Source organism: Gadus macrocephalus, chromosome 2 (genome assembly GCF_031168955.1).
Source record: "Gadus macrocephalus chromosome 2, ASM3116895v1".
Lineage (NCBI taxonomy): Eukaryota > Metazoa > Chordata > Actinopteri > Gadiformes > Gadidae > Gadus > Gadus macrocephalus.
The window spans coordinates 2,572,344-2,594,787 of record NC_082383.1 but is presented as its reverse complement, the minus strand read 5'-3'; the positions used below and the strand labels follow the sequence as shown (position 1 = coordinate 2,594,787).

Sequence of the window (22,444 nt, the reverse complement as noted above, 5' to 3'; positions counted from 1 at the left end):
GCGACTTTGAACAGTTTTTAACGTCTGAGCTCCACACAGTTGGACCGTTCTTAACTTTGATCCAGTAGATGTGGTGAACTCGGGAGATGTGCTTTGCGGGTTTTGATTTTGGTTTTAAATGGACATTTGTCTAAATGTTCACTCAGACCACTGACTGGGTCTGAGTGAACATTTGATCGGTCGATTAGGTTTTGATGTTTGCTCCGCTGTTGTATTATAATGAACACACTTTTAATTGTTTTATTTTCTAGAAAACATATGATATTATATATATATATATATATATATATATATATGTAGTAGTATTTAAAGGAGCTATTATATTGTTTATATTATCCATAAATCGTGGTCGATAGTTGCACTTTCGCTCAAAGAATAGCCTTTACTCTAGCCAACGTGTTTTCCTGAATTTACTTTTCAAACTGGCAGAATAAAATGATATCAATTCTCGTGTGACATCATCAGTGTCAGACCTAGGCGAGCATCACACGCGTCTCATTCAGACACGGGCCCCGCAGTGATGTCAGGGGCCCGGCGGTGAGGTGTGTGAGGCACCCCGCGGTAGTGGACCCCCCGGTGTGCCAACATTGAACCCCTTCTGATGATGAATGTGTTCTGATCGTCTCTCCAGGCACCCAAGAAGGCTAAGAGGAGGGCAGGGGGCGGAGACAGCGGTTCCTCCAACGTGTTCTCCATGTTTGAGCAGAGCCAGATCCAGGAGTACAAGGAGGTGAGGATATCAGCGCACAAACGCACAAAACACACAGGCGAACGCACACACAAACACGCAGACCAACGCACACACTCTCACACACTCTCGCTCGCACCCATCACAGCGTGCGCGCCGCCATCAGTGTGGCGATAGACTGAGAGGATCATTCAGATAGGCAGTCACACATACGTAGTTTATCCTTTAGTGGTATATTGACTATAGCATAGCAGTATATTGAATAGATCTCTGGATGTAGTTCCCAGTCAGCTGGAAAGGCAATGGCCTAACTCAGCACAGAGCCTCTAAGAACGACAACTGTTTCGATGGAGCTATTCTGATATTTGGTAGAATAGATCGATGTTTAATATTGAACTGCTTTTTTTAAAATAATTCTCCATACCAAAGAGGCTGAATCGAACAGATGTATCGATGGCCGAACAGAGCTGTACGTCGACAGACTGTTCATTAGCGAGCGGCATTTGGTATGCCCCGACACACTCCATCGTCACCCCGCGGGTCGTACCAATATGGAGATGAATACGGGGGCTAACTTTAGCCTGATGTAATCTCACTCTAATTCCCCTTGTTTTTCCAACTAAAGCCACAACTAAATTTAGAGATTGCCCATGCAGTTGCTGGCTCTGTGTGGGTGGGGGGGGGGGGGGGGGGGGGTGTAGAGAGGGGGGGGGATCTGCTTTCACAGCAGTTGCTTTTCTGCGTACCCCCCAACCCCCCGTAAGATTAATCAAAGAGGGGCGATGGTCATTAGGAGGGAGTCTGATATGTCTGTCACCCTCTCCAGCCTGCCGCCCCCCTCTCTGCACCCCCGTTCCTCGCCCCCCCCCAGCTGTTGCTCAGTCGTCTCTCAAAGCCCCCCCCCCGCCCCGCTGATGGATAGGACAGGCTTATAAGACAACTGGAACTCATCAAGACAAACCCAACACACACACACACACACACACACACACACACACACACACACACACACACACACACACACACACACACACACACACACACACACACACACACACACACACACACACACACACACACACACACACACACACGCGCGCAGGCACACACGCACACACACACACACGGAGGTTATCTTCACCTGTTGTATGGCTAATGTACACAAGACGCATAGATGGAAGGTCTCATTGACAGAACGATGTCTATGGAGTCAACAGAGACATACTGACATCTGTTGGCTGAGCGGGATCCACAGAGGGAACGGGATCAGATCAGATCGATTCTAGCGAGTGTCTTAGGACCGCTAGCTTCTCCTAATAGCCTCGTTATGTCTCCGAGAAGGCACCTGCTGCGACCGGCGGTCCATGTAACCAGTTCTTCACTCCGAGCGAGCCGGGGCCGGGGACTTTATGGGGGAGTGCGAGGCAAGCGACACTAAGATGGTGCCTGCGTTTTAAGTATTTCGTCAAGGGGTACGGCCTCATAACGGCTGGCCGCATTACAAATGTGATAAGTGATCCGGCTTCCTGGAATGCCACGACGGGAATGCATAACAGAACGCTGGAGGGGGGGGCGCATCAGAGGGGGAGGCGGTGGGCAGTGTGTGGGGGGGGGGGGGGGGGGGGGGGGGGGAGGTATGTGGAGCTGTGAGGGGTACCTTGATTGCCCTCTCTCACGCAGTCTCCATATCAGAGAGAGAGGGGACGGTCAGAGCGAGGTGAGGGTAGTGGTGGGTCGGACTAAAGGTGAAGGGAGGAGGGAGAGGGGGGGTGACGGTTCAAGTTCACATCCAAGAGATCCTCTTACGTTTCCGTGACACGAGAGACCTCTTCAAGTTGGAAAGTTGGACGGCACAACTGTTTCCAAACAAACACACCGAAAGGAACAAGTCCTCGGTACCGACCTTCATCCTTTCACACTTTCGATCCTTCATCTTAACCCGTGTCCACTTTTAAATACCCAGGGTAGGGATGTCGGCCCCTCTGTCCAACAGGGGGCTCCACTGAGACAGGGCGCGGTGTTGGAGATCCGGCCGGTCATTAACCCTTGCATTGTGCTCCCTCTTCTCAGGCTTTCACAATCATTGACCAGAACAGAGACGGTATCATCAGCAAAGATGATTTGAGGGACGTGCTGGCCTCTATGGGTGAGTGGACCCACATGCATCACATGACTACTTGTGTGTATGTGTGTCATTTTATGGAGTTGAGTGTGATCGGGAAGCTAAGGGGTCATTTATTCTTTAAACTACATAAGTGGGTTTCATTGCTGCTTATACACTTAAGGCAAAAAGAGTAGCATTCCACTCACGCCCTCCTCTCTTTCCCTCCCTCCCTCTCTCTCGCCCCCTCTCTCTCGCCCCCTCTCTCCCTCGCCCTGCAGGCCAGATCAACGTAAAGAACGAGGAGCTGGAGGCCATGGTCAAGGAGGCCAGCGGCCCCATCAACTTCACCGTCTTCCTCACCATGTTCGGCGAGAAGCTGAAGGGTGAGCATCTCATCCCTGATTGGACCTCTGTGAATGTGTCCCGCCCTCGACGTCCGCCGAGTTCCGATTGGACGACGGACGTCCCGGCTGCAGCGACCCGCCCAGCTAAACATTTTCTCTCTCTGCGTCCTTTCAGGTGCGGATCCCGAGGACGTCATCGTAGCCGCCTTCAAGATCCTTGACCCCGAAGCCACTGGAAGCATCAAGAAGGAATTGTGAGTTAGACTTTTTATTGAAAGAAGTTTGTCATTTTTGAATGGTCCTCTGTCTGAATCGACACCACCACTTGGAGTGGTTGCGTCCGCGACCGGTTTGATGAACTATCGTCTCTCATCTGTGTCTACAGCCTCCAGGAGCTCCTGACCACCCAGTGCGACAGATTCTCCGCTGAGGAGGTAATCCATGGTTCCTTCTATCACGGGCCCTCTTCCATGGGTTCCTCACACACAGGCGCACGTTTCCAAAGCTCTCTGTGGATCTCCTCCGTGGAGAACTCCAGCTGCATGTTTTTACACGGACATGGGAAAACTAATATCCGTCTCCTCTCTCCCCTCATTCCAGATCAAGAACATGTGGTCAGCCTTCCCCCCAGATGTTGCTGGCAACGTTGACTACAAGAACATCTGCTACGTCATCACACACGGAGAAGAGAAGGAAGAGGAGTAAGAGTGCCCTGAAGGAATTGAAGAAAGAAGACATCCCTTGCTATTCTACCCCTCCCCACCCACCCCTCCCCATATTCTCCTCCCCGCCTTCCTCTAATGTGCCCCGGTGCCTCGGTCGCTGCTGTCCTCGACAAAGACTTGTCTCGTTCAGACGACGTGCTTCTACGTGAGGCGACCGGCCCCTGTGGTGTGTTTGTCTGTCTGCTTATGGGGAATTGGGATTATTTTCAATAAAAAATGATCTTGTAACATCAAGTACCACTCAACACTTTCTCATGATCCACCTCACCCTTCACTTGCGCCCTCCAACTTCTCCCCTTCCCATCTGTCTTAGGATAGAACGCCCAGCGTGTGAGCCGCCGGTTAGCCTACGATGCTCCGGCGCGGGTGTAGAGACACGCACCTTTTATCCCGCACGCTTTTTTTTTTTTGAGTGTGTTTTTAAACCGAGGACCTCATTCCAAATTATGAAGAAGTCCTCTTTGGCAGCGCAGGCGAGAAGGGGGAGGGAACATGTAGAAGGTTTCGAGGGAAGGGTGTCTCCGTAAAGCGATGACTTCCCCTTCCCTCGGAGGGTGAAAGAACTCAGAGCAGGAGGAGAGGAGAGGAGGAGCCGAAAGAGAACATATCGCTCTTCGCTCCTTCTCGCCGCTCCCTCCTGCCTTGTGGAAAAACAGTTCTTTTTTTTTTTTCATAAGCTGTCTCGTTTCAGATCGACCGGGCACTACCACGACTTTCCTCTGTAAAGAATAAAAAGGGACAAACTGTGAATAAAACCTCTTTCCTTTTGTACACGAGTGTCTGATCGGTGGTTCAATGAAAATAGGCTTTAGAACTAATTATACTTTACTTTAAAATATGAACCCTGATATGCAACAAGTTAGCAAAAATATCTCGACCTAGGAGGCTGTTCAATAGGTGTAAACATTTTACAATAAAGGACTATCTTCTTCTCAAATCAAGACAGAACTGATGGTTAATGAGGTGGTCTAGGGTATGACGGGCAAATAATAAACCTACAGACAAATGTGTCAAGCTACACAACCAGTTCACCCAGAGATAGTGTCCCATTTATATTTCTAATGAGGAACTCAAGATATTACTAACACCTTTAACTCACCAAAGTCAAGTGGGAGAGGTACACGCAGCTATAACATCAAACAGCAGCAATATAAACTACTACGTAAAGGGGTTACATTTTTTCAAGAATAAAGAACGACGGCAGAAAGCTGATTTAATATATTATGGTTTATTACTCATCACAAATGTCATTATCGCCATCAATTAAATACATCAGGTGTAGATCTTGACCAGTTAAGGAATGAATTCAATTAGCTATGGTTTAAATTTTTCGCACCAAACATTTTCCCGTTACCTAAAAAAAAAAGAGACCGGGTGTCGGGGAGAACCGAAAAATAAATACATGTTTTTTTTTTGTAGTTGCATCAGTTTGGCATTCCCCAGACTAAACCGAGTCGGACGTTTTCGTTCCAAACTGTCACCCGAGTTTTAGCACTGATTTGGTTGAATGAAATCCTCGCCTGCAGAGGGCGGTAAAGAGTAGAAAGACTCGGCGACGAAAATATATATTGCTCAGGTGTTGTCGCAATACCAAGGCCTACCTTCTGAAAAACCTCAACTACCACCGCTAGCGGCGATGACATCGGAGGGGCAATGACCCCAGAGAGCCTCACACCTCAACAACAGTACTCTGATGACACCACTTCCATCATTTTTTGCATGTTTTTGTTGTTGCATAGATGTGTCCAAGGAGGTCTTACTACCAACTACACTAAAGTCTGTCTACCAAAGCCGTCTTATAGCAAGGAGGAGGAAGCCAACCAGCTTAGAGGGGTAAGGGGAGGGCGAGACGGAACCATGGCGACAGTTGCCATGGCAACGTCCGATGATGGCGATGAGGAAGCTTCTCCGACCAAAGTCCCCCCCCCGATCAGTAAAAAATGAAGTACAGTACATTCCAGTACAGCCACAAAGACCTCATATAATTCCTTCCTTCATTATCATCTAATGGTATTCCAGTAACTGACCATACTTTCCTTCTCATACAGAAAGCGGCGATTTATGGATCATAAACGGGGTTTAGAGGAGAGCAGAGCGTTAGAGATTAGGGAGTTAGTCAACGGTTTCGTTATTACCTTTGCTTCACTTTTTCCGACAAAACAGGCATTTTGATCTGCGGGAACAGACCCATGGAGATAACACGAAAGCCACACGTTGATCATTATTACACAGTAAGTGTGAGACCTTAAACTTGCTATTTAAAAGCCTAAAAACACCCAAAGATATCATGTATTGTTCTGTCAGAGTCGAGGACACCATTTCTTTGTGATGTTGCCATCGAATACTGCGATTTAACAAAATCTTGTGAGCCAGAGATGACCGAACAAACTTTGAATGTAAACTTAAAAGCTGTAACGACATGCATGGAGTTTGCCCTTGTAAATGTAGAGTACACGTCGTGCAAAAATAAAAATATATAAACCATAAACAGTACTCTGTAATCCCCTTTGGCGGTGTTGTGTGTACAACCGTCCGTCCTTCCAGTCGACCAGGTGTTTTGTTATCAATACATACAAAAATAGTCAAATTGCAAATAATAATAATTCATAATATACTATATTTGATTAAATTAACCACTTTGTACATAAATACATAAGAGCCCAAAAGGTCAAAGTTCAGAGGTTAATGCTACATTGGCAAACCTGGCACTAATTCAAGTGGCTTCCTACTCTTCTTCTAATAAAAAGCACAGAGTGCTAACGCGAGCCAGCGTTATAACTGCCCCCGGTGACCGACCGCTACCGGGACCAGGGAGGGGAGTAACCAACCCTGGGGGGTGGGCTTCTTCTCAACGGGGGCAGTGCAAACGTTATCCTTCACCCCAGAGTCCCTGGACACCAACCTTCACCTACACCGACATTTGGCTAAAGGAAACCTTCATTTGATCATCTAAAAGCAAAGTAACACTATGTTGAAACATTTGGTCCGCGGGAACAAGGGTTAAGTGTCACGGCTAATGGCGGCTTCTTCTTCTACACAGCCAACACCGTCGCAACGTGGCCGATTCTCCCACGGAAGTCCCTCGAGAGAGGCTTTAAAAACACAAGGCTCGCAGCCGACGCAGAACACGACACGTTAAACTAAAGTAAAAATAAATTAGGATAGAAAGAGCTTTAAAAAGGCCTCCCAAGTGTTGTCTCTTCAGGGGGAAATACACGCAGGTATAGTCCAACCATGGGCCTGCCAGTTGGTGAAACCGACGCATGCTCTCTCCCTATTGGCCACTGATCACATGACCCAGAGCTGACCATGCCCCCCAACTGGTTAACCCTAAGGGGTTTCCAGTGAATGGTGTCCAGGTGTGTTACGAGACCAGGTGAGACACCTGTAGCCATATAATAACATAACGGATCTACGAGTTTTTGGTTTCCTTTTAGATGCATTATAAACGAACAAAGATGTAGATAACTAGTACTGGGGGGGGGGTGGGGGGGGGTCCAGGTCCTATTCCTATCCAATCACCCCGAAGCCGCGATACGCTAGCGATCTTAGCATCTTCACGTTAGCATAGCGCGGCTTCACCATGAGTCGGCGTTGCGTCGACGAGGAGGCCGGTCGACCGCAATCCATGACATCACAGTACCCCTCAAACGCTAATTACAATGGAAAGGGCCCCGTCCTGGCCCCTCACTGAGCCTGTCCCCCTCCTGGCCAATAAGCTTTAGCCCCGCCTACAGGGCTGGGGGGGGACTGGCAGATATAATTCAGGAGGGGACTGACGAGTGTGTGTGAGGGTGCCAGCGATGAGAGCGGGGGGGGGCTTAGGGAAGCGCGAGGTGGGGGGGAGTTTGCGTGGCTTGGGGAAGGGTGGAATATTAGGAGGAAGACTACAACATTATACATTTCACGTCACTACTAAAGGCACACACTCACTCACAACATTGAACACTAGAATAAATAGATACAGGTCCTCCCAGGCGCGGCGACGCCTCCGCGGGCTTCAGCCCGTCGTCCGCGGGCTTCAGCCCGTCGTCCGCGGGCTTCAGCCCGTCGTCCGCGGGCTTCAGTCCGTCGTCCGCGGGCTTCAGTCCGTCCGTGGGCTTCAGTCCTTCGGGGTTTGGGAGAGGAGACGGGTTCCCTCGCCCCTCTCTTCTCTCCCCACGCGGGGTCACGCCATCGATCAGTATGTTTGCATGCACTCCGTCCGTGTGGAACCAGGGCGGAGGTCGAGGCGTCTGTGTGTCCCGGTGGAGCCTTGGACGGAGGACAGGAGGTCAGGTGGTCGATGGTGAGGTCCGCGGAGCGCGGTCGGTTCTCACGCACTCCACGCCGGGACTGGGGGGGTCTCACGAGACACGAGACACGAATCCTCGGGGCGTCCGGGGTGCACGGAGCAGTTAAACGCCACGCGCTCCCCAAAACACACCGAGGAAGCCACCGAGAGGAGTGTTCATGGAGTTACCAAGCTGCCAAATTCCTCACCCGTGATCTCATCTTCGTTTGGAGACAGTGCCGTCATGGCAACCGTAGGAGTGAAGCCCACGCTGCTGCTAGGACGGCTGCAGGGTGAGCGCGATGAGTCGGATTCAGGGGTCAGGATGGGGGTCCATGATTAAGACTTTACTATTTACAAGACGCAGTGGCGGCGGGGGGCGGGGATGGGGGGGCCAGGGGGCTAGGTCGACGAGGCTGCGGCCAGTCTGGACCCCCCCCCCCCCCCACAGCCCAGCGGCCCCCGTTCGAGTCATGAGGAACGAGACAACGTAAAAAAAAAAAAAAGAAAGATAAAATGAAATACACAATTTCACGTGGGTGGCCTTCTGAGATGAGCTGTTGCTGGGACCGTTTGTCGCAGTGCAAAAAGAAAAGCTGAAACAATAATAATAATAATAATAATAATTATAATAACATTAACAACCATAACAATAAAAAAACCTGTCCCTCATCGTAGCGGGGGGAGGAAGGGGGGAGGAAGCCCCTCCCTCCCAGGCCTCCAGGTGCTTCTAAACCATAATACCAGTACGAGATAAAGTGTTTGAAGTGACACACCCTGCAGGAAGCCCCCCCTCCTGCTATTATTATCAGCCCCGGTAATAGCCCCCGCCTGCCGCGTCCCAGGGTCCTTTGTTCTCCCTTTCCCCCCCCCCCCCCCTCCCCCAGTGGCCTTCACTTCTTCTTCTGTGGTGTGGTAGTGGTAGCAGGTGGGGGGGGGGAGATGGGGGGAGGAGGGGGGGATAGAGGAACAGAAACTAGGCAGAGTCCTTGGGGGCCCCGTCTCCGTTCCTCTCGCCGGCGGCGGGCTCGGGTCCGGCGGCGACGGCCGTCTTCTTCTTCCCCGACCGCTCCTTCTTCTTCTCCTTCTCCTGGCGCTCCTTCTCCTTCTTCTGCCTCTCCTTCTCCGTCTTGTCGCGCTCCTTCTTCTCCTTCGTCTCCTTCAGCTTCTGCTTCTCGTCCTCCTTCTCCTTCCTCTTGTCCTCCTTGCTCCTCCTCTTCTTCTTGCCGCCGCCGTCGGCCGCCGTCGTCGTCGTCTCCGTCTCCTCGGGGCCGACCGGGGGCCCCTCCTTCACGGGGGCCTCCTCCTGCGGGGGCCCCGGCATCAGGGGGGCGTTGTGGGCCATGGGGGAGGGGATGGAGGGCGTCACCTGCTCCACCACGGGGGAGGGCGTCAGCGTGGTGGGGGGCTGCAGGGCGGCCTGCTGCGGGGGGTTGTGGGACGTGGGCTGGGCGGGAGGGCCGAGCTGCTCTTGGGGGGCCACCGGCGACGACTGCTTTGGAGGCTGCTGCGCCGGCGCGGGGGCCCCCACGGTGAGCACCAGGGGGCTCTGGACGTGGGGCGCGGCCGCCGCCCGGGGGGCCACCCCGGGCAGCGGCGGCTTGTGGGCGGGGCCTCGGACGGGGCTGGCGGCGGCGAGGGGCCGTTGCGTCGGCGGCATGGCGTCGGCGCCCGACGGCCCCGAGAAGGACGCCTTCTTGACCAGGGCGTGGAAGGGCGCCTTGGAGCGCCGGAAGCCCGGGAGCGACAGCAGGCTGGAGGAGGCCCTGAGGGGGCCGGGGGCCGGCGTGCCCCCGCCCCCGAGGAAGGAGAAGCTGCCGCCGGAGCTGATGGAGGAGGCGCGGCGCTTCTGCTCGTGGATGGCCCGCGTGCCGTTGAGCCGGCGGCCGGGCTGGTGGGTCAGCTCGCCCCGGGACTCGCGCCACTTCCTCACCTGGACGGTGCACTCGCGCTCGATCAGGGACTCCGTCACCGGGAGGACCACGATCTGCACAGACGGGTGGAGGACACGTTAGAGGAAGGAGGTGGGAGGAGGGGGGGGGGGGAGGGGGGCTGAGGAAGTGAACCCGCTGGGGCGAGACAACGCAGGAAGCTGAGTCAAAGCGTGCGTCGGTGAGTAACAGCATGTGTCCTGCTGGGGGGGTGTGTGTGTGTGTGTGTGTGTGTGCGTGTGCATGCATCTGCAAGACGAGGCTTGAAACCCGGGCGTTGCCGCGCGGAAGCACACAGAGTAGCAAGAACGAGTACAACGCGTACTGTAGTCTATTCACGTCCACTGACGGAACAACCCTCCCCGTCGTCGTCGTCTCAGTGCAGCCACAGAGAATGGATTGTTATGACCTTAAAAGGTCCTATATTACACCGCCAGGTGTGAGTGTGATCAACCGTTACAGGCCGCTTTGAAAAATATGCCTCTTCTGACATCACAAACGCGCGCGTCCACCTAGATGTATGGCGGCTAGATGAGCAACGTTTGCCTCCGTCCACTGGGTCGGCTGGTAGACTGATCTATCCAGCGTACGTCTAGGCGGACACGGCCACTTGTGACGCCACTAAAAACACAGGAAGAGGCAGATTTTCTAAACGGCTTGTAACGTCAAAACACACTCACACCTGGTGCTATAAGATGGGACCTTTAGGTCTGGGGCACCGAGGTGACGATACGAACACCAGAATGACCCGAGGAACCGCAGTAATGAAGCGAGGAGCCCCCCAGTCAAGCTCATGCCCTGAGATCGTATCATCGTTAGGACTTTAAAGGGATCATCATGGTTCCACGTTCACGGACCCCTTACGTCCTTGCGGACCCTCCTTGCGTCCACCGCGAGGGCCTGACGTGCGCCTCCCAAAAAACCTTCCTTCGAGGCGACGCAGCAACAAGGGCTGGGATTGGTCCTCGTACTAAAACCCGACGCAGAACCATAAACGCTCACGACTACGTCGAAGCGACTGCGTGGGCGTTGCGGGAGCGTGGGACCATAATCAGCCCAGCCTTGTGCACCGAGGTGATGCTACAGCACCCCCCCCCGTCCCGCTCACCTCCTGCACCAACACGTCCTCTCGCAGCAGGTCGGGGGAGATGTTCCTCAGGCGCTCCATGGTCTCGTACATCCCCTGCAGCTCGCGCAGCTTGTCCACCGAGCCCAGCATCTGCTTCAGCAGCACCAGGCCCACGCGGAACACGATCTTCACCCCTGGGGACGCAACGGGCCAGAGGTCAGTCAGTCACACACACACACAGACACAGACACACACACACACACACACACACACACACACACACACACACACTAAAATAATGTACGTATATGTATCCAGCTGTTCTGCACTTTCTATAAAACATTCAATGAAGAAAAATATATAAAAATTGAAAACTCGCTTATATTAGTTTTGTGATGGTTTTACACTATAATTTTACGTTGCGATCATAATCCGATTAATCGCCCAGCCTTAACACAGAGCCATTCCATGGATAAAAGCGTTTGCAAAATGCCCTCAACGTGAACTGTAAATTAAGTGTGGATCTTTACAATATTGGAGCGTGTAAACAGCCGAGCGGCAGGTCCCGCCTTTTACAGGTTCACTTCATTTTCTGCTGCGTTTTTACTTTCGTATTCCAAATTATTTAGCACTGAACTTTTCAACCTCCCTTTCTGTGCTGACGTGACGAAACGACAGTAAAACGACAAGGTTTCACTGTGTGTGAACACCTTTAAAAAGAGGAACCTTAAAACATACACATGTAGCTCAGCATTCTCTAAAACCATGTATTAATTTATCCATCTTTATTATCATTATATTGTTAAGCATCTAGTAGTGCAATTTTGCACGAAAGGCGGCATACGAATAAAGTTTGATTTGATTGCGAGGTGCACGCGGAGTAAGACCCTCACCTTCACAGAAGAACATGTCCCAGACGCGCAGCACGCAGGACCACGGCAGCGTGCGGGAGAAGATGCACATGAACCACTCCGTCATGTACAGGATGGGGTCGATCTTGAACTTCTTCAGGTGGCGGTAGGCCATGGGACACGTGCGGCGCAGCAGGGAGAAGAAGATCTCCCCGTCCAGCTGGATGGCCTCCTGGGGGGGGGCGGGGACGCGACAGAGAGGTCATGGGTCAGCTGTGAACCAGTGGGGCTCTGCCGGAGTCAGAGCACACCGAGGCCAGAACAGGTGCTACTTGAAATTCTGTGAAACTTCAAACATAATCCAGACTTAACTATCGTTAGCTTGATTTGATTTGTTGTTGATTCATTGACCCACGTAATGAATCAGAATCACTTTTATTACATCTTATTGTACAGTACACAAGAGTAAAAATCTTAGGCTTGTTGGTGTAATGCCAGCACTGTCTGCTGTGTGTGACCACAGTGGGAAAACTGCTCCGAGCCTGTTATGTGTATGTGTGTATTCATGCATGCGTCCATCTATCTACGATATCCTGGTAATAATGTGGATCACATTTTTCATAACCAGGCCAAACCACTCCACATGAACATGTGGTTGGGAGGCCTTTGCTCCCAGAAGGTCCTGAACCACTGATCTAATCTGTGGCTCCAGGCCGAGAACAGAGCGTCTTACCAGCCCGGCGCTGTAGTAGCCTGGAAGGTATCGCTCACAGATCTGGACCAGGCACCAGAAGGCTTGCTGTCAGACAGAGAGACACGGGCGTTAACGAAAAGACAAAAACTCTCATAAGAAACATGAGAAACGAGCCACACTTGTATACAAAGATCACATTTTTACAACAAACTACTAGAACATTATGACTTTTAGCAAAAGTATCTGATGAGAGAGTAGGTGCATGCACAACGTATAAGCCATCCGATAAAGGACCATCGTCTGCTTGAAGTCGATGGAAGTCGATATCAGTACGGGCTGACTTTGAGTCAGTCCCCAGAGGTCGGTAGGGCGGCGTAGACGGCCTCCTACCTCGGCAGGCATGTGCATGAGCAGTACGGCGGCCACCGGGGCCTGGGCCTGGCAGTAGCCCTCGTCGGGCCGGTAGATGGTGTAGGCCTTCAGGATGCGGTACAGATCCTGCTGCCTGCACACAGCCATGGGGAAGACTGAGATTAGGCTAAATTAGGGCTGGGCGACTCATCGAATTTTGATCGCGATTTCGATTTTAGCGTCAAACGATCTCAAAATTAACATAATCGATTCTATTCACGTCCACCAACGGAACAACCCTCCCCCCCTCGTAGTCTCAGATTTATTTATTTTTTGTACCATTTTGTGTATTATTTTTAAGGCGAAATTTCTAAGTTCTCAGTTACTTTTCTTTTTGTTGGGAGAGACACGCTGATTAAAACACAAAATGTTTTCAAACCCAAAAACAATCGGTTGAATAATCGTGATTTCAATATTGATACCAAAATAATCGTGCTTATGATTTTTCCCCCTAATGGAGCAGCCCTAGGCTAAATGCTACCCTGGCTCTGGGGTAATGGGTTGAAGGCGTGTTGTACACGTGTGTGAGGAGTTTACCCGTGACCCCCGCGGGCAGCGAACATCTCATGGAAGGGGAACTGTCTGTGGAGGTCCTTCTCTATGATGTCCAGCCACTTGGCCTCGCCCGGCTCCCTCTCCAGCTCCTGGAACACAACGAGGAGCGTTATGGAAGCGTCTCCAGAGGCAGGGAAACACAACAACACAAAGAACCCTCCCTCGAGGCAGAGGAGAACATATAACTTCAGGAACGGATTACAATTTCGGTTTAAATTATATACATTTTATTCACAAGAAAATTGTGCGGTTTGGCTGAGGAATATTGGACAATATGAGTGCTGTCGCACATTGCATGCATACAACCTGTGTCGTAGTAGTCGCAGCAGTTGCAAAAGCACATTTAACTTACTGGTAACGACATCTAAACCAATGTAAATAACACTCTTCAAGGGGGCCAATGAAAGAAAACACTCATTCCATCATTGTAACATTCTGGAGGAATATTAATTACCTAGCTTAAGGAATCAAAGAAATGTCAAAAACGCTTAAGGCTTTGCATGGGCATCCTTTAAATTCATTTATTAAACCCAGGGCTAACAGTGGCATTGGGCCCAGGCCCATCAATAGAGGGGACTGAGGGGCCACATAGTTTCACCACATTTGGACAAACGATGCCGTCAGTAAAGGGAAGTAAACACTGGAATAGCCGTACACATGCAATAAAAGAGTGCCCTTCATATCTCAGTGTAAGATCCCTCTCAAACAATGGCACAAGGCGGGCCTCAATTGTGCTTACTCCTTACCTCACTTGTTGCGTAACGTATTTTGCGTGTTTTTTTACTTGTGTACGGTCACTGTAGTGTTTCCCGTTTCGGTTCACTGCCTGGGGAATACAGATGCCATCTAGCGTGCTTCCTTCTTGTATTTTTACATTGATGTTTATGTACTTGCTCTGTCCCCATTTAATTTAACAAAAAAAAAAAATTAACACATTCAAATAAAAAATGCAATTAAATAATTAAATAAATAAAAATATAAACAAGGCGAGACGGGGGGGGGGGTCCACTCAGCCCACCCGTTTGAGCGTGATCATTCGGGGGTGGGTGGTTGTCAAGCAGGCTTACAACCCGTTGGTCTAAGAAGCTTACAGCCCTGCACGTCTCCCGACTTCCCCGACCAACAGGTGGGTGCAGTAGCCTGGCTAATAAGAGTACTAAAGTGTGACGTCAAGTTTCCATAACAACCGTTTTTTCCGGTTCTAAACAAACCAAATTAACAAGGGGAAATCCTATGCCACACGAACGTTTTGTAGGAAAGGAACGATTTTTTTTTGCGAATTGATTTGCGAGTTTGCTTTACCAATGATGCAAGTAATATTGAGAATAGATTGTCTTTATATACAAAAAAGAAACCTAAACTAACGTTGTGTAAACTTCTCCTTTTAATACCCCAGGGAATACATGAACGCCTCGACATGTTTCGATTGGTAGTGATTTTCACCTGTTGAAATTTCATTTTGAAAGAAACAATGCATGGAAGCAATGGAAAACGCCATCTCTTGTTTGGTTGTTCAGAACTGAGAATCCGGTTGCCAGGACAACTTGACGTTTTCACTTTAGTACTCTGTTGCCAGACGTTGGTCTGGCGAAGCGGCCGTCATTTCCTTCAGCACAATAGGCGTGATCTACGGGCCTAGTTCAATTGACTCTTTACGCGATTGGCTGCTTGCCGTCGCTTCCCTGTCGTCATTGTGTTAAACCAGCCAATAGCGCGCCAGGGGGAAAAGCCAGCTTGGTGATTGGCTGATCGGAAGCAGAAAGAAATGCATTGCTCTTCTCCAGAACCTACTGCAGGGCGAACTCAAATCGCCGGCAGAAGGGCCTGGGGCTACCCAGTCTAAGCGGACAGCGTTACCTCAAACTTCCCGGGGTTCGCGTCCAGGAGGTCCTGGCTGTTGGACAGCAGCTGCCAGGCTTTGGACCGGAGCGACGAGGGGATGCCCTTCCTGCAGCGGATCTTCACCTGGGGAGACAAGCAGGGGGGCAGCAGAAAGGGCTGATTATGGTCCCACGTTCTCGCAACGCAAGGGGGTTACGGACCCCTTACGTCCTTGCGGACCCTCCTTGCGGACCCTCCATGCGTCCACCGCGAGGGCCTGACGTGTGCCTCCAAAAAATTGTAACCTTCCGTCGAGGCGACGCAGCAGAAAGCTGGGATTGGTCCGCTTACTAAAACCCGACGCAGAACCATAAAGGTTCGCGACTGCGTCGAAGCGTCTGCGTTGCGTGAACTTGGGACCATAATCAGTCCCTTAGCGACTTAGCATTCACCTAGGGAATGCAAGCAGGGGTAAATAGCCTGTTAGCATGCATAGCATCAGAACATCATAGCGTTAGCTGCAGCTGTACAGTGTTGAACGTGTAGACTTCAATGCTGGGTGTGGTGTACTTTATCTCTCAAAAGGTTTTGTAATACACAACATCTTAAACATTAGCTTTTAGTTTGAATAGAAAAAAAAATACATAAATACATGCATATCTGTAAATATTATATATTTACATATTTTATCCAGGAGGATTAAGGCTAAGATTTGTGTTCATCTTAGCCAATCAAAACAGAGAACATGGGTAGGCATTTTCACACCGCCCGAAACAACCAGAGCATCACCACATCAGTGGTGGGAGATAAGGCTGCTTTGACAGATGATCGAGGGCGACAGTACCTTCTGGAAGCGATGCTTCACCCACTTGTCCCAGTTGCCGAACATCTCCAGCCATTTCATCTCTCTCTGCCGGGCCACCTCCAGCCGGATGTCTTTATCTCTGAAACATCGAGCGAGATCGCGTCAGTGGGTCACGAGCAGGAAGAGATGGCATCTTCTTTAAACCAGGGCACAGTAACAGTGACATGAGGACTAGGATGTGGGACTTATTGTGCAGCTTGTGCAGAGTCGCCCACACGATGCTGTACGATGCGCATCTTTCCAATGCCACGTCGTACAGACATTTACATTGAGGTCATTTAGCAGCGCTTCGATCCAAAGCGACTTACAATAAGTACATTTGTCCGAAGAGAGAGAAACAACAGTAGTGTCTCTGTCGGGACAGTAAGGATGTTTATGGAACCACGTACTAAGGTTTGCTCATTAAGGTTAACCCGTTACCCATTTGTAACACCAATACTGGAGTATAAGCACGGTGAATCATAGCCAGGTGTCGGCTCATGTGTCGATCCACCATCACCACCACTCCATCTCACTCCTACCACTACACCTCCCTACTACTACCACTACCACTACCACTCCTGACTACATCTACTCCTACTACGCTCCACCTCTGAGTGTCTGAAGGACGGCTGATCTGAGAGGGACTTTGTGATTAAGTGGACACGGCGGCCCCCCTCGTTATCCAGCTCCAATCAATAAGCCTCTTAATTATTCAACAGAAGGAGACCAATTAGTCCGTCTGGGGGAGACAATGCAAGAGAAAAAGAGGAAGAATGTTCACGAAAAAGGGCCGCAAACGTGGAGGGGACGGGTGTGGCGGGAGAGGTATGAGGAAGAGACACGCTGTCCAGTCTGACTCACCGGAGCGCCCTCAGCACTATCTGACTCAGACCAAGGACAGATTGAGGCCGGCCAGACACGTTAGGAGAGAGAGGGGGGGGTGGACGCAGAGAGGGCGAGCAGGAGAGGGCGTGACCGGCCAGGCCGACGAGCTAGGCCCGGTGCACAGCGAGTCACGTGAGCCCCCACGATACAGGGGCGGGCGGATTGAGTGGACGATAGGACGCAAAGTGGAGGATCATCTAGCAGATCGAATCAAGTCATCACATGCTGATCGAATTTAGTCTCCCGGGAAGAGAAAGCAGTCTGCGTGGAGCCGTGTCAGAGAGCAATCTTTCATCCTTTAAACCATTGGTTCTCAAAGTGCGGCCCGCGGGCCAATGGCGGCCCGCGGAATCATTCCTGGCGGCCCGCAATGACATACATAATAATGTAAGTTATAAAAAATACAAAATAAATATTTTTAATCAATATTAATTTAAACAAATATAAATAAATATAAAGAGAAAATTCGACTCTCTCTAGAAAATTCGACTCTCTCTTAAATCCTTTTACATTTTTTAGTTTTAATCCGGCTGTACATTACTTTGAAATTGTGAACCTCAGTTTCATGATTTAGACCTCACTTGACCTCACTCCCAGAGGTCCACGGTGCGGGTGCAATGTTTTTTTTTTCACCACTGGGATGCTGACGGCGTTTCCCGCCAACAATTTTGGGTTCCTAAATTGGCCCTCAGTTGTCAAAACTTTGAGAACCCCTGCTTTAAACATACCGCCTGCCTCAAACACCGCATCCAACCTGAGCTTACGATCTCTGGCGATCAGCCGAGCGCATAGCGGGCCACAGAATCGATGAGGACCGTCTTCCGGTAAATACGCGCGTGTCTACGCGGGTCGTCTAACCTACCCGCTCTCGCTGTACTGGTTCCCGCCGAGGAAGCCGTATTTGTCGGTGCGTCTCGCCGTCACGCCGTTGACCTCCGAGTCGGAGCCCACCGAGCTGCCGTCCTCCCCCAGGCCGGAGAGCGACTCCAGGGTGCCCGACATCAGGCTGGCCGACTCCAGGTAGCTCATGGTGTCCAGGGCGGGCCGCGCCTTGGGGGTGGAGGGGGGCAGGTAGAAGTCGGCCGGCTCCTGGATCACCGGGAGGGGGTAGGGCGGGTGCTCAGCCCGGGAGGGCGTCGCCGGGGGGGTCTCTGCCAATCCCGTAGCCGGGGGGGAGTGATGCTTTGGGGACCAGGTTCCGGGGCTTGGTTTCGGGGGTACCGGCGGCGGTGGCGACTGGGCAGGCTTCTCCTGGGCGGGGGCCGCGGCGGTCTCCCCTGGTGTGGGTCTGGGGGCGGAGTCTGGAGCAGGGGGGGCGGGCTCTGGGTTAGGGTTAGGGGCGGGGACTAGAGCTTGCTTGGGGGCAGCCTGGGCGTCGTCCAGGATGGAGGGGTTTGGGTTCTGGGCGACGTGCACACTGGGGTAGAGGTTAGGGGTGGGCTTAGGACCGGGGGAGGTGGGCGACGCCTGTGGCGGTGTGATGGCGGCCGGAGGCTCGACATGCTCAGTGGGGCTGCTCGGGGCGACACCCGTGGAGTCGGGATTGGCCGGGACGCCGCCATCTTGTTTCACAACCGGCACGGGGTCGGCCGCGGTCGCCGGGACCTCCGTCACTCCCGAGCCGTCGCCCTGGGAGGCGGTTCCAACGGTTTCCACGGGGATCGGAACGCCGGTGCTGATGGCTACGGCGGGAGCGCCATCGGCGAGACCCGGGAGCAGGTCGCGCTCCGTCAGGGGGACAGGTGGGGTTGAATCCCCGGCCGGCGCAGCAGGTGTAGCGGGCGTAGCGGTGGCGGGGCTCAGGGGTTTGTCGTGGTAGAGGAAGGACTTGGGGGTGGACAGCTCTTCCCCGGCGGGGCCGCTGGGATCGGGCGGGGCCGTGGAGGGTGGAGGGATGAACGGAGCCGCGGGTGGATCGCCTACAGCTGAAGGCGACTGAGTTAAGGTGGAGGTTTCAGCCATGGTTCCACTTTGGTCTCTCCTGCAGAGACAAGGAGGGAGGGAGGGAGGAGCAGAGTGAGTTACATCGTGTTTGTCTCTGTAGAATGAAGGGGTCTGAATTGGGATCAGAATGCAGGTGTTGAAAATTGCAAAAGAGCTCTTTGTCAAAAAAGATTGTTCTTGTCACAATAATATAGGGACTAAGGAATATGACTGAGGGATGAACGTTTACTTTATCCAAAACTGGGATGGAACAGAAAACATGAGACGCTGTAGTCAGCATGCACGTTATATTCATATTCTGTTGCCTGAGGCCTTGGGTGGTCATCTCTACAATACAACCCCGTTCCACTACCCCATTCACAACCTGAACTTCAGCGTCATTGAGCAGGAAGCCTGCCTCCTGCTGCTTAATATATTGATAACAAACGGTCTACTTGATGACCACCTAGTTGACTTAACCGGTATGACACTGGGACGATGCATCAAACATCTCTATGAAGATATAAAAAAACTAGTTAATGAAAACTAGTTAAGTTAATGAATGGCAGCATATAGAGAAAGTTGTGTCATTGAATGTGGGCGTTACACAATTGTAAAGTATGCATATGTGTAGTAGTGCAATATGTGCAATTATATGCAATTATAAGTGGGCTGATGTTCTAAAGCTTGCATTTATAATAAATATTTTTATAAACACACCAAAGTCCATTGAGCCTGCAATTGGACTTCCATCAGCAAAATACAAAGGTTGTCCAATCTAAAACCAGTCCCTGTACATAAAGCTACACTCACATATTAAGAGTTGACATTCTGAAAGAGGAACGAGTCCGACATCAACGTTCAACATCATCATGCACATAACGTTAGAAGTCAGGGACGCCTACCGCCACTGGGCCACACCGGCCGGCCACAGATCAGAGTCAGAAACCTCACTGCACTTTGCTCTCGGATCATCTCCAGCAGACCTTTACAACAAATAAACCTAACTTCCCTATTCAGCCGACAGGACATATCATGCATCATCCACCACACAACGGTCAACACCCTGTGGTGAGGTGAGGCCCGGGCCGAGATGGGACCACGGCCTCGCCGCTCCTGTTTGGCCCCGGTACCTCGGCTGCGGTCGGCGTTTTACTCACTGACGAGCCTCTGTGGGTCAGCGGGACCCGTCCGCCTGGGCAGCCGGGGGGCTCCGGTCCGCGACCCCCCACAATTCCGGTCCCGGAAACTCCTCGGTGAGATGAAAACACGGCAGTGGGGAGACGTGCTGCTGTGTCAAGACTTCTGAGACCGAAGAGCTGCACACGCGAAATGTCCCCGCGGCAGCCCCTTCGCCTTATAGCTTAGCTTGTGGCTAGTTTAGCTCTGAACCTAACGGTACCGTTAGCTTAGCATGTGGCTAGCGGAGTACGCTTGGGTGAACGGTAGCTCTCCACCTAACGGTACCGTTAGCCTAGCTGTCACGTTAGCCTAGCCGTCCTGTTGTTGTTAGCCTCCTGAGCTAGCCCGAATGCCCTGTCTACCCGTGTTCATGTGCGAGAAGATACCTGCCGCTCACCCTCCGGTTAAGCTACGTACTGTTCTAGTTCTTCATCTGGAAGCAAACAGGACTTTTTTCTGTTTGAGTTGTTCTGCTCGGCGTTGACAAGCGGCTTGAGCACATTACGGCAGGCGCCAGCGTTTCCCTACTGACAGTGCGTGCGCGTCCACGACACCGCCGTCGAACACGCGCACGCATTATGCAGAGGTCTCCCTCCTCCTCGTGTTCTTGTTCGGAAACGCTTCGTTGCAGGGGGGAAATGATAAATAGTGAGAAAAATGTTAACATTTTGGCCAATTTTGTTGAGATTATTCCGCAACTTTGTGTGTTGTAACACTCAATTTATGTTTACAAGTGTTGCTTTAACAATAAAATAAAATAAAGTTCGCGCCCTAACAAATCCTACTAAATATTACTGCAATATCTTGTTCTGTCAGTAGATGACACCGTTCGTTTGGTTAACGAACGCATATTTGTACAAAAATACAGGCTCTTACCGTCGGCCACTAGAGGATGCTGATAAGACACCCTGCACAGTTTTTTTCTGAGCGATGCGCATATGTGTCAAGACAGAAATAGCATAAATACAGCGGAGTCACTATTGGGCGTTTTCATCGTTGGGCAGGCAAAGGTAGCAACCCATGGAACATAACGCACAACAAACGTGTTTGCACACTGGATGAAAAGCACATAACTTTTACATTTCCCAATCGATTTTGTTTTTTATTCAAGGGTCTCCATGGAGTAAAGAAGAATATATATATGCGACATAAAATATATATAATAAATATGAAGATGAACATGAAAACGAACATTTGAAGGAATTGTAGGCTATTTGTTGTGTCTTGCCCTCTTCAATATGACGGCGACGTGTCGAAGTAGTCAATGCGGCTAATATGTCTATATTGCAAACGAGGATATTATTGCCACTGAAAAATAGGCGTCTGAACGGAGAACCAATCCTCCTCACCTCCCCTGTCAAAAGGCTTTCTTTGGTTTGGGTAAGGGTTTTTCGGTTCATTTTGGGCCTGCAGAGCTGTAGGCTTCCCTGGAAACGCCCCCTCAATTCAGTCTCAATCGGCAGAGGACGGTTGAGCGACGGTTGAGGACGGTTGAGCGTCAACCCTTAACGGCAGGTGAGAGGAGGTCCATATTAGCCAATAACAGGTGACAAGCATGCAATAGCATGGTTTGAACATATAGGGCAATTGTTGCAGCAGTTCCTATCCATTCATGACTCAGACTGCAGTGGTGACAGCCACCGATAATGAGGTCACAGATCACCTCACTATGGAGACACAAATACAAGCGACGTAACCACGGTGACAAAACACGGCAGTTATTAACACAGGATTTTTGTGCGACCTGCCAGATAGATGAAGTCAAACAGGCATTTTGCCTGAACCAATTTAGAATCAGAGAACAGGTTCTTCCTCAGTGGCATCTTCGTCTCTCTGGGACTGGCACCTGAACTCTCATATTGGAACCACATGAGCCCCTGAAGGGAGAGAGAGAGAGTCCAGAAGGGCAATGAAACGATGAAGGAACCCCATGGTCTGCCAAGGTTGATCCAATCATGAGCAAGAAGACAACCGTTCTCTTTGCACATGCACACATATATTTGCGTGTGGCCGACACACACACACACACACACGCACACGTGCACACACGTGCACACACGCACACGCACACACACACACACACACACAAACACGCACATACACACACGCACACACACACACACACACACAAACACGCACAC

At 51.1% G+C, this 22,444-nt stretch overlaps 2 protein-coding genes across 4 annotated transcripts in view; one reads left to right on the top strand and one right to left on the bottom strand.

The window, feature by feature from the left end:
• Positions 1-4,632, top strand: part of LOC132471572 (myosin regulatory light chain 2, skeletal muscle) — a 261,626-nt gene extending 256,994 nt beyond the window's left edge. Inside the window, exons 2-7 of the mRNA XM_060070735.1 lie at positions 631-730; positions 2,759-2,834; positions 3,071-3,175; positions 3,312-3,390; positions 3,522-3,570; positions 3,737-4,632. Coding sequence (XP_059926718.1) covers positions 631-730; positions 2,759-2,834; positions 3,071-3,175; positions 3,312-3,390; positions 3,522-3,570; positions 3,737-3,841 — 514 coding nt within the window. The 3' untranslated portion in view covers positions 3,842-4,632. The remainder of the gene's footprint in view (positions 1-630; positions 731-2,758; positions 2,835-3,070; positions 3,176-3,311; positions 3,391-3,521; positions 3,571-3,736) is intronic.
• LOC132470841 (TBC1 domain family member 10B-like) lies at positions 4,518-20,878 on the bottom strand. Of its 3 annotated transcripts, none has more exons than XM_060069747.1 (10): positions 20,282-20,878; positions 18,061-19,179; positions 16,311-16,410; positions 15,503-15,610; positions 13,628-13,734; positions 13,070-13,184; positions 12,719-12,784; positions 12,028-12,217; positions 11,174-11,328; positions 4,518-10,121 (listed from the first exon to the last, which is right to left on the bottom strand). In XM_060069747.1, the coding sequence occupies exons 2-10, from the start codon at positions 19,158-19,160 to the stop codon at positions 9,111-9,113; spliced, it is 2,952 nt and encodes a 983-aa protein (XP_059925730.1). In that variant the 5' UTR covers positions 19,161-19,179; positions 20,282-20,878; the 3' UTR covers positions 4,518-9,110. The 3 variants fall into 3 exon arrangements, with proteins under 3 accessions (XP_059925730.1, XP_059925741.1, XP_059925724.1); XM_060069758.1 differs by lacking the exon at positions 20,282-20,878 and adding an exon at positions 20,027-20,122; XM_060069741.1 differs by lacking the exon at positions 20,282-20,878 and adding an exon at positions 19,935-19,966.
• Positions 20,879-22,444: the final 1,566 nt, after the last annotated feature.

What these genes read in the sequence shown, in the direction of transcription:
- LOC132470841 (XM_060069741.1), bottom strand. An exon ending in TGAAGCATCGCTTCCAGAAG is followed by an intron (nt 15,611 to 16,310) that starts GTACTGTCGCCC and finishes TTGTCTCCCCAG; the next exon opens with GTGAAGATCCGCTGCAGGAA. An exon ending in GCTACTACAGCGCCGGGCTG is followed by an intron (nt 12,218 to 12,718) that starts GTAAGACGCTCT and finishes GCCCCCCCCCAG; the next exon opens with GAGGCCATCCAGCTGGACGG.